Source organism: Musa acuminata, chromosome BXJ1-10 (genome assembly GCF_036884655.1).
Source record: "Musa acuminata AAA Group cultivar baxijiao chromosome BXJ1-10, Cavendish_Baxijiao_AAA, whole genome shotgun sequence".
NCBI classification, from domain to species: domain Eukaryota; kingdom Viridiplantae; phylum Streptophyta; class Magnoliopsida; order Zingiberales; family Musaceae; genus Musa; species Musa acuminata.
This window is the reverse complement of record NC_088336.1, coordinates 19,835,557-19,846,989: the sequence shown is the minus strand read 5'-3', so window position 1 is coordinate 19,846,989 and position 11,433 is coordinate 19,835,557. Positions and strand designations below refer to the sequence as shown.

Here is an 11,433-nt window from a genome sequence, read left to right as displayed (position 1 = left end):
ATACAAGTTTAAAGTTCCAATTGATGTCAACACATGAACACAGACCTAAGCAATGAAAGCCGACACCACTAAAGCAACAAACAATCTTGAAGCCTGATTACTAAAAGTTCATTGCAAATCCACATGTCAGATGTGAGATTTGTGTTGTCTCCACACAAAGCAACGGCTTGCTTAAAGTGCTAATCCTTTTCTCATCTATTCGAGCATGACGACATCATGACTTCAACATGAAGGCCTTTGTTTATTGTTTATTGTTCTTGGAAATATGTTGTTCTCTTACTCCAAAAAGAGTAAGAGATCAAAATAAACAGAGAAGAGTGCAATTCACGTATTGTTTATTGTTTTATTCAAGAGAAAGAATTATGAAAGTGACAAATCAGGCCTTACAATGCTAACTAACATAATATTAACATCTCCTAATTAAAAATGTATAAATCAGATATTTCCACTAAAAAAATCGTAAATATCTTCCTTTCCTGGCGAGGGAAAGACTTAATTAGCAATTGAAATGCAACAAAAAGTATTTTGTCTCCCTATATTTATCACATTATTGATATTTTTTTTAAAATATTTATTATAAATAAAAATTAAATATTAATTAGTCTAATTTCTAGAGATTTTCACAGTATATTATAAGATTCTGATCTCAAATTTCATTACTTTTAAACACGTGGCAATTAATCTTACTGGCCACGACTGTCTCCCTCTGGCGCGCGATACGAATCGAACCCCACCCCGGGTCCCAAAAGAATCTAACGAAAAAAGAGCCCGACAAACTATGGACTCTCACCAATCAGAAGAAACCTCCTCTAGTGGGGTCCGTTCGTTATAGGAGGGCCCACTAAATAGGTTCGCTGCCTATGCTGTTTCGAGTTGTGGGTGTTCTAAGGAATCCTCGCCGGGGAGGGCAGGCATCATAGGGTGCCAATGTGCAGCAATCACGCGGATCGCTGACGTGTACAAGAAAAACCCCGCCCCAAACACCGCCGCTCCGTCCGCCATCCGAGCCGTTGGATTTCAATTTACCCCTCTGCACACCCTATTGATGTTTGCCCTTCTTATCTCCTCCCATTCGGCCCCCCGTCTCCTGCCCCGTACGTCTTCTCTTCTCGACACAATCCTGACCCGAAGAAGCGCCAATCTCAAGGTGAAGCCCCCCCCCTCCCCTTCTCTGACCTCGATCGGTGTCTACTTCGCTAATTTTTGTGACGATTTCGAACGGATCTGTTCGGTTTTGTTGCAGACCTCGCCATGAAACGGGGGAAGTCGAAGGCGGATACGACCAAGAAGGCCGACACCAGGTGAGGATCTCTTCACCTTGCTGGTTTGGTTGCTGGGTCGATCGGTGTTTTTAGGTTGGGGTTTTGGGATCTGATGACGATTTATTTTTCTAGGCTTTCGGTGAAGAAGGGTGGGGAACGGGCGCCTAAGAAGCCGAGGAAGACGAAGGCCGCCAAGGATCCCAACAAGCCCAAGAGGCCTCCGAGTGCCTTCTTCGTCTTCATGTAAGTTCCTATTTGTTGCATCCCTCTTCGTTCTTATTTTTCGCTTTATTAATATTTGGGCTCAAAGACATCTTGCTTGTTTGAATCGTCAGGGAAGAGTTCAGGAAGTCCTTCAAGGAAAAGAACCCGAATAACAAGTCGGTCTCTGTGGTAAATTTCTTAAATTTCATCTCTCCTCAACAAATACTTCTACTCATAAATACGAGTTTTCTTTGTAGATATGTGATTTAATTTATATTTTTAATCTAAATAGGTTGGTAAAGCTGGAGGAGACAAGTGGAAATCCTTGTCAGAAGCTGTAAGTAATTTTTACCAGTTTGTTTCTCCTTAATTAGATCAGTTTGGAGATATGATCTAAAAGAAAGATATGTGATGATTCCAGGAGAAGGCTCCCTATGTGGCCAAGGCGGCTAAGTTGAAGACGGATTATACCAAGAAAATTGCTGCATACAATAAGAATCAGGTACACATCTTTCGATTTATCTGTTTGCCTTCTTTTATTCATTTTGTAAATCGATTAGCTAACTTTTTCTCTTCTTGTTGGATGATCAAATAGTCTGATGGAGGAAGTCATGCTGCTGCTGATGAAGATGAGTCTGACAAATCTAAATCCGAGGTGAATGATGATGATGAGGAAGAAGAGGGAACCGAAGAGGTTTGTAATTATCAAAAGAGTTTGTATTTTGTCCACTCCATGGAAAATTCTACTAATTCTTCTAATTTGATATCTTTTGAAACAGGAGGAAGAGGATGATGAGTGAGGAGCTTAGAAGCTACAGTGCAGTGTGCTGCTTTTTTCTCCCCTTTTTGGCTTTTGTTTTAGTTTCTATTTGAATGGGAAGAATTCTAGTAGATTGTTCAAGACACTACTATTTTGGCCATGCCATGTCTTTGGCTGTTCATCACTAACATGTACTTACTTCCATCCAGCTCAATCTAATTTGTAGCCAATTGCACCTCTTCTTATCCGTTGCTGATGTTATTCTCTTGCGTTGCCATGGTAGTTCATCTGTCATTCGTGAGTGGCAAATTTGGTGGCATGAACTGTTGTTGTTGATGTTAGTGGCTTTGATAAAGATTGTGTTAGTTCAAGCTAATCAGGTATTTTATTGATTGTTGAAGTTGTTCTCTGTGCTCTGTGTTGGTTCTTATCCATGAGTGAGCCACATTTGGTGGCATGAAATGGTACTGGTTGTGTTAGTTGCCCTAACTCAATTGTTTAATGGAAACAGTTCAGTTGTGCCCTGTGCTTTCTTATGGTAGTTAATCTGTCATCCATGAGTGGCAATTTTGGTGGCATGAATTGGGGTTAGTGGTATTACTTGGCTCAAAAGATTGTTTTGTTTTTGTTTGAGTGGTGTTGGCTGAAGCCAATTTGATGCCAGGTGGGCCTGTTCTTATCCATTGTTCAGATTCTCTCTGTTTTCTTATTGTTCATCTGTCATCCATGAGTGCCAAATTTGGTTGCATGATATGATGTTAGTGGTACTAGTTGTCCTAGCTGAAAGGAATAACATGTATGTGATTGATTGATATGATAAAATGAGGTCCTGGTTATCAGGTTGGCTCAGTAATTATTGGTGACATGATATCTGTTTCTTACATTCCCTTGCTCACTATCTTCTACATGTGAATTATTATGCTTGGTTGATGTGCTACTTACTGTAGTTTTTGCTGGCTAATCATTGGTTCACTTACTGATGAACTTTTCAGACATTTCAGTCTTTTTACCCCAATATGAGCTGTAGAATAATACTCTTACAAGATTCCATTAGGTAAGGCCAGTGTAAAGCAGAGGGCTTTGCCATCTGTTCTGAGTATGTGTTTCATTGTTCTGCTGGTTTCTGCAGCTTTTCAGATTCTCTTTCTCTCTCGTTCATTTATTTGCTACATGAACTAGTAATGCATAATTTGTAGGCAAGACCAGGATGAACATGATTCCATCTGCAATCGTGGGATATGGTGAGACAGTTCGAACATCATCTGGAGATAGAGTGAGAAAATAACTCATTTGCTTTGCAGGATGAGGGAAAAGAAGTGGATGTTTCTGTCATTGACTTGACAACTCTTCATGAGCTTCAATCATTCGAGTGAAAACAAGTAGTTATGAAGAGCAAATTACTGGTAACATCATTCAGAGCATATTCCACTGAGTATTTTACACATCAAGTAACATGCAAGATTCCCCAGAAATTTCTTGAAGTATTCCAATAGTGTATGAACTAATTACCAGTAGTTGTTTACATGCTTTTCCACCGCTTGCTGTCAACTATTGCTCCAAGCTTTTCTGTGGTTGATTATTTAATATTGACTTGTCATGAACACTAACCTGTTGTTTAGAATATCCAAAGCATTCTTGGCATGGTCAACTAAAACATCGTGTAGTTTTTTAGTTAGGCATCCCAATATGTGGAAGGTTTTGTACTGAAGATTCTGCTTATTCATTTGATAGACTAACTTTGCCCTTATTATTGGGTTCCTCGAGACCGGTAATTCTAGTTCTTGGTTTTATTCATCTCATAGACTAACTTTACATGCTTATGATAATTGAACACTTGTTTATATTTGATGTGAAAAAAAAAAGGTATGAAAAGAAGTGAGAAATGAAAGGGTGAAAATAATTCTCTTTTTCTCAAAAGATACTTATAGTTAATAGTTTGAAATATAAAAATTTGATGAGATTTTATTCACTAAAATATCTTCATCAATCTTTCTTCCTTTTGCTTTTATAGATTACTTATATATTGAATCTCTCAATCACTTAATTAATATGTCATAATTTACTAAAAAACAATACTTTAATGATCTTATGTTTTTATAGTTTTATCAATTTACGAATAATTTTTTTGAGATTTGATAAGATCAAACTTTAAATTTATTATTTTGACATTTTGGAGCATTCAATGCTCTCAAAGTCTCTCACTCTCTCCAAGCGAGAAAGAACTCTTGCACGTTAAATAAATGTGGAGTGAGTGTGAACTTCAAGAGGAAGGAAGTTCAATCTGATAAGAATTATTATTAATTCTCTTAGAAACTCGATCGAGATTGATTTTTCTTTTTTTTTAAGTTTATTATAAATTTATGTTAGAAGATATTCTTTTTTCAAAAAGACCCAAATAAGATCTCTTTCTTCAAATATCTTCATCCGACAATACTTGTTAGTCTTTTTTTTATAAATTTGATTGTTAACTTCAAACTTCTTTATTTCTTTATAAATTTTTATCATGATAATAATAAAATCTTTTTTTTTTGAATTTGATAAAAGTGATTCATGTATTTTAGTAAGATCTAGATGATGAGGTGAAAGACGATCATAAATAATCTCTAATGAACTTTTATCATACAATGATTAATCACATATTTATAAAAGGTTGGATGAGATCTCATTGTTTTGATCTTTTTGTAGTGAAATGTTATAGCCCCAAAGGTTCTATTAATAATCTTAATTTGTTCATCTGAGGATGATAAATACTATTATATAATAGGTTGGTGCTAAATTTCTTCCATAATTTTTTTCAAAAATATTAAGAAATTTAGTATCATGTGATAGATTTAGGAATTCCATCAAGTTTGATCACTTCATTAAAATATATGTTAGCAATATAAAAAGGATGGTCTTTTTTAAAGAATAAAATGTGTCATTTTAAAAAATCGATTAAGAACAATAGAATCTGTTTTTTTTTTTTTTTTTATAGATCAATCATAAAATTCATACTAATATATTTTCCTGAGAAACATTAGGAATTGATAAATATATATATATATACCAAGATTGGAAGATTAATCTTTTAAAATTTGACATATTTTATATCTTTTTATATAATGTGCAATATCTCGGTAGATTGTAGGTCAAAAATATTTAGTTTTGATGAGAAGGATTGTTTTGTACCTCCTAAAGTAACCTCCTAATATGTCAGAATATAGCTCTTGGATAATATGCTCTCTTAAATAATATTTAAGAATATAAAATTAAGTTTTATGAAAAAAAATTCATCTTTAATAACATAATCTTCGATGATTCTTTGTGCATATAACTCTTATGCTTCTTCAAAATCATTAGAATAAGTATTTCTTATTATATCAAATCCTTTTAATTGGGCATACATAATGTTAAGAAGCATCAATCACCAATTGTATCTGTAATCTTATTATATATTTCATTCTTATGCTTAGAGACAAAAGTATGCTTTTGTAAAAATATCACTCGTTTTGCATATCACCTATTGAGATTTACCTAATAATATTATATATTTAAGAGCTTTCTTTTAAGAATTTAAACCAAATTCTCTTTAGATTAAATAAGGTCTCCAATGTTGGAGTACTTAAACAATAACATAAAATTTAATATTATAAATTAAATAGTTCTTTATTGTATTATTAAACTTTGAGCAATGGATAATTTCACCTTTAATAATTTGATAATAGTATTAAAATTTCGAATAAATCAATGATAGAAGGTTGTCAACCTATGAAAACTCTAAACATCGTATATGGATATTAGTGTTGATCAAGCTTGGATAGTTTTAATCTTCTCATAATCTACTTGGATATGAGGTTATGAAGGAGCAATTCTTAAGATTTGTATATAGCTCTTTTGGCTTCAAAGTTAATAGGATAGTTTTCAAATGTTCAATATAGTTAAGTTTATTATGATTATAAAGAAGAATATCATCAATGCAAATAGCAATAAGCTTTTTAATATAAGGATGTAGAATTTGATTTGTCATTCGTATTAAGATGCTCGGAGTATTTGAAAGACCAAATGACATAACTAATCATTCATATAAATCTTTTTGAGTTTTAATAGTAATTTTTCATTCATCTTATGGTTTAATATAGATTTGGTGAAAACTACTTTACAGATCAATTTTAGAAAATAATGTTAGCCCCAGCAAGCATATCAAATATATCCTCCACATGTGGAATATGAAACATATATTTGTTGATAATCCAATTGATAGTTTAATTGTCGATACACATCTATCAAGTTTAATCCTTTTTTAGAATCAATAGAGCTAGAATGACACATATAAATTTTTTCAAATATAATTATTATGTAGTAGATTCATAACTTGTCTATTTTGTTCTTTTAGACTCATTTGATGATGAGATTTGTTTGACAATATTGCTTTTGAAATTAAATCGATTCGATGTTGAATATCTAAAAAAGAAGGTAGACCACTACAAAGTTATTTAAAGTAGAGGCCATTGAATTCCTCTAAAATAGCTTTTACTTCGTATGAAATTTTTATATGGTGCAGGCAATCTTTAGCGACTAACATAAATATAACTTCACTTTTTTTAACTTTCTCTTATAAACTTATTTAAAGTAATAAATTGTTTTCTTTCCTTTAGGTTAAAAGTTTGAGAGCAAATTGTTCTTTCCAACACAAAAGCATAAATTTAACTCTATTGAATTTAAAGTATAAGTAATCTTTCTACCCTCACGGATACCATACATGTTATAGTGTTATGGTTTTCCCAAAATATGACTAATATCCATTGGTACTATATTACATAACATATCATATTTATAATTTTTGTCTATCGACATATCGTATTTTTAATTTTTACCCATCGAAAAAGGAACTATGTGTCAATTAATAACTGATACCTCGTTGCCTTTCTTGAATCATACAATCCAATATAACTTAGGATATGATTTTATATAATAATAAGATAACAAACTTTATATTGAGACTTACACGTATCTTTAAAACATTATGTCATAACCATTTTTCAATAGAATCATATTTTGAAATAGTAAGCGCTCTATGGATTACCAAGTATTCATCATCTTCCGATACAATTTCTTCATAAGCCTCCTCGGGATATTTATCATATTTTGGTTTTCCAATATCTTCAAATTATTTATTGATAATTTCTTTTTTAGCAAAGTTGACTCATGGATTAGCTTGTCTATTTGGGCACTTGTTCATATAGTATCATACTTGTTTACATTTAAAGCAATTAGGAGGGTGATTGGTGTGACTAGATTATGCTCCTTGGTCAAAGTTAGTTTAGATATATTTTTTATGATTTCACTAGTTTTTAATCTATTAATATTATAACAAGTAGAATCAGTTTTAGATGAGAAATATAAAAGAATATTAGAATACTTTTTTGCTCTATATCTAACAAGTTTTAAATGCTAATTAATAAGTATCATATAACCTTCATAGTTATCATATCTCCACGTCATCTTAAATCATAACTGTCATCGACATATCTTATAACAAGTTGTTCTTCTATCTCTTTAAGTGTTATTTTGGATTGTTGATGATGATTTTGATATATCTAATACCTGATGTTAAACAAAAGAAAAAGAGAAATAAAGAGTGAGATATACAAAAATACTTTCTCTATTTCAAGATATATTAAGAGTTAATAGCTCAAAATATAAAAATTTAATAATATTTCGAAAACTAGAATGCCTCCACTAATCTTCTTCTCTTCCCTATATAGATGCATTGTACATTGAATCTCTCAATCACCTAATTAATGAGTCATAATTTACTAAAACTCAAACATAAATTATAATACATATTAAATTTATGATGTATTATACTTTCATATTTTTTTAATTTTTATAATTATTTTAAGACAAATTATTTTTTAAAAAATTGATATGATTAAATTCAAAATTTATTATCTTAAAACTTGAAAACATAATAATACACACTGCATCAATATTGCTACATGCTAGTTGGCAATGACTAGCAGTTGAATTGGGGTGCCAACAACTCCCTGATTGTGTTCTTTTCCTATAATAAATGAAACATAAAATAACGAAAAAAAGAAATTATATCTTAACCATATGTGGATCAATTTGAAGCAAAAAATTACTTCAAATCCTGAGATTAATTATGTAAAGCAACAAATAATGAGTCGCCCACGTGGCCCCATTCCACACCCACCACCGACTGTACGACCCAAGTCACGACGCTACTGCGGTCCGCGCCGCCCCCACGAGTTGTTTGCTTGTGGAACAGTTCTGAACCTACCCGTTTGTATCGGAGAGGTCACTGTTCGTGTGGGTCCCGATCGAACTCTTGAATCACGTGGCAGGTGTCTGGTGAGTAACTCTTAAGCAGGTAGCAGAAGAGTTGTTGCTCCGGATAAGAGTAAGCCAACGTATACGTAGATCCGTATCTACCGGGAGAAAGGACTAAAGGTGGCTGTCCGGGAATAGGCGCACGAGCTAACAGGCGGTCGGCTGCTTCTACTTTTCCTTCAACGCAAGTCTTCTTCCCTCTGTACGCTTTGCGCCTGTTTCCAAAAACCTTCGACGCTGCTTCTTTCCTCGCTTGCGCTCGTGGCGACGCTGGCGAGCGATTGGAACGAAAAAGGCGGGACTTTGATGCGGGATAGAGAGAGGTGAGGAAATGGAGCGGCAAGATGCTTCGGACAGTGGAGCCGACGGCACCAGGAGCAGCGAGATTGGGGAGGAAAGAGGAGAGGGGGATAGGGTGGCGGAAGGGGTTCTGTGCGTGAAAGTGATGACGGACGAGCAGGTTGAGGTGCTCCGCCGTCAGATCGCCGTCTACGCCACCATCTGCGAGCAGCTCGTGGAGATGCATAGGGCCTTCGCCGCTGACCAGGACTCCCTCGCAGGTATCTTCTTCCTTCCTCTTCGCCTTTCCCAAGAGACCAAAACAAAAATCTTGGAAAGAGGGGAATTTTGGATAGAGAAAAAGGGCGTTTATAGCGAACCCTTCTCTTCCAATTCTTTGGCTTTCCGTCTCGATCTAGTCTACAGAACGCGTCTTCTTGTCTACCTTTTGCATATTAACTTCATGTTTCTTCCCAATTAAGGATTAAGCATCTACGATCAACTGTTCCTCTTTGCTATCCAAAACTGAGCCGATTGCTCACTTAGTAGATGATTCTTATGCTGCACGGTTGCCATGGATTATCGATATGGTTAATATCGAGGTCTCACTAACTTGGAAGCGTAAAATGAGTAGAGGCTTTGAAAACCATTACATGCAGAACTTTCTTGGATACACTGCTCTGTTATGTCTAAACCCACTTCCTTGATGCATTGTTAAGCCTGGACTGTTGGCGATGTTATCCCAATTATCCTAACTCACAGTTCTGGTTTGCTTTCTAGTTGGTAGTATTAGCATATAAGCCACTATGTGCATTTGGTCTTCTTTGTTAAAATCACAATGTTGGCATTTTGACTAATTACGATATCATAGTTGTTCATCATAAACCGTATAATGTTCTCAGAAACCATCGATTAACTATCTACCAGATTCATGGAGTAAGATTTTAATTTTAGTGCAGATTACCTTTTTCCTTTGATAGCAAATTGGAGTCTGAAAGAAGTTCCAAAAAGGACTGACTTTGATTGTTTGCCATGAAGGATATTGGATTGACAAAATAGGCATCTTAGATGAACTATGTGGATGCAGTAGCAAGTAGAAAACTCCAGTTTAGTGGAATTAAACTTACCAGCAAGGATTTAAGGTTGCTCTGTCGGAATAGGATTGAACTAACTCTTGAAAGTTCATGTGTGCTTAGCTGTGATTTGATAAGACATTGGTAGATGTGTGGCATTTATTTTGATCACATTCGTGCAATGTAGGATGAATAATTCTTGCTACTTGGAGAACAAGATTGTGATGATCTCCTGTTGTTTGTGAGATGATATGTGTTGCAAAAATTTTGATTTTTATCGATTCTTTGTCTAAGACTATTGCAGGTGACTTTGTTTCGAAGTGTCAGGATATGCAAGTATAATAGCATAACTATGTTGCTCAGGTTGTTAATATATTGCAGAAGGTCCATTCATTTTTTGCTCTCGAGTTTTGTGTTATCTTGACTTTCACCTCTCATGCTACAAACAATCTCTCTATTAGTGGGGGTAAGGATTGTACATTGGTCCTTCCCAGACCTTGCAGTGGTGGGAACTTCGGACACTGGGTTCGCCACCTGATCATGTTCCAAAACTCGAGATAGGAGCAAGAAAGCACCCTACTCAGATTTCACTCAATATTCCTGTTTAGCGAAACAAGCACCCATCTAATATGTCATTTTATGTTGATTGAGGAGAATTTTATCTATGATAGCATTTGTGTAATTCTTTGTTGCTTTTCTAGGATTGAAGCTTGGAAGCGGCTACTGTGAATCCATGATGGCATCAGGAGGCCATAAAATGATTCCAAGACAGCGGTGGTGTCCAACAACTAAGCAGCTACAGATGCTCGAGAATATCTTTGATCAAGGTAATGGGACTCCAAGCAAGCAAAGGATAAAAGAGATCACTCTTGAACTGTCACTGCATGGTCAGATCTCCGAAATGAATGTCTATAACTGGTTCCAAAACCGAAGGGCGCGATCGAAGCGGAAGCAAACAGCACCAAGTAATAACGAATATGAAGTTGACACAGATTGTGAATCCCCAAACTTCAAGATATTCAAGTCAGACGAACCCCCTCATGAAGACCAGCTTGTCGGAACAGATAATTATCCCATCCACAATGCCCAAGTAAGCAATGCACTGCATCCATTAGGCCCAGAGTCAAATCAAACTCTAGGAACACATGGATCAAATGAGAGTTCAAAATCTGGTGGAATGTCCTACCAAAATTTTTTATCGAGCCAGAGTAAGTTGATTTTTATCTGCCATTCTTTTTTGACTGCCGAACATTAATATACAACTTGTCTTTAACTTGAAATTGTTGTATCCAGGGGTGGATCAATTGATGGAAAATATGGACATTCCAGGGAGTTTTAGCCCTTTCCATCCAGGAAAAAGCTATGGCATGATAGGTTGACATACTGTTGTTTTGTTTGAGCTGATTTATCCTTTGAACAACTCTACATTGTTCCCATGATGAAGTGCTTATTGCAGAGTTTGTACTCACTAAATTACTATCTGAAATTATTCAAGCAGGTTTCTGGTGTACTTTTGAATGAA

At 34.9% G+C, this 11,433-nt stretch overlaps 2 protein-coding genes across 2 annotated transcripts; both read left to right on the top strand.

Moving 5' to 3' along the window:
* The first annotated feature begins 1,046 nt into the window (after nt 1-1,046).
* Nucleotides 1,047-2,473, top strand: LOC135595377 (DNA-binding protein MNB1B-like). The gene is made up of 8 exons (XM_065086214.1): nt 1,047-1,147; nt 1,244-1,301; nt 1,395-1,505; nt 1,598-1,655; nt 1,759-1,803; nt 1,888-1,968; nt 2,062-2,160; nt 2,246-2,473. Exons 2-8 carry the CDS (start codon nt 1,252-1,254, stop codon nt 2,264-2,266), a joined length of 465 nt encoding a protein of 154 aa, XP_064942286.1. The 5' UTR covers nt 1,047-1,147; nt 1,244-1,251; the 3' UTR covers nt 2,267-2,473.
* A 6,222-nt stretch (nt 2,474-8,695) lies between these two features.
* On the top strand, nt 8,696-11,421 carry LOC135595376 (WUSCHEL-related homeobox 8-like). The gene is made up of 3 exons (XM_065086212.1): nt 8,696-9,119; nt 10,613-11,119; nt 11,205-11,421. The coding sequence occupies exons 1-3, from the start codon at nt 8,891-8,893 to the stop codon at nt 11,288-11,290; spliced, it is 822 nt and encodes a 273-aa protein (XP_064942284.1). The 5' UTR covers nt 8,696-8,890; the 3' UTR covers nt 11,291-11,421.
* Nucleotides 11,422-11,433: the final 12 nt, after the last annotated feature.

Coding starts and splice junctions, on each gene's coding strand:
- LOC135595377 (XM_065086214.1), top strand. CDS start 1,252: ATGAAACGGGGGAAGTCGAAGGCGGATACGACCAAGAAGGCCGACACC. Junction 1,506..1,597: donor AGTGCCTTCTTCGTCTTCAT/GTAAGTTCCTAT, acceptor TTGAATCGTCAG/GGAAGAGTTCAGGAAGTCCT. Junction 1,804..1,887: donor GGAAATCCTTGTCAGAAGCT/GTAAGTAATTTT, acceptor TGATGATTCCAG/GAGAAGGCTCCCTATGTGGC.
- LOC135595376 (XM_065086212.1), top strand. CDS start 8,891: ATGGAGCGGCAAGATGCTTCGGACAGTGGAGCCGACGGCACCAGGAGC. Junction 9,120..10,612: donor TGACCAGGACTCCCTCGCAG/GTATCTTCTTCC, acceptor TTGCTTTTCTAG/GATTGAAGCTTGGAAGCGGC. Junction 11,120..11,204: donor AAATTTTTTATCGAGCCAGA/GTAAGTTGATTT, acceptor TGTTGTATCCAG/GGGTGGATCAATTGATGGAA.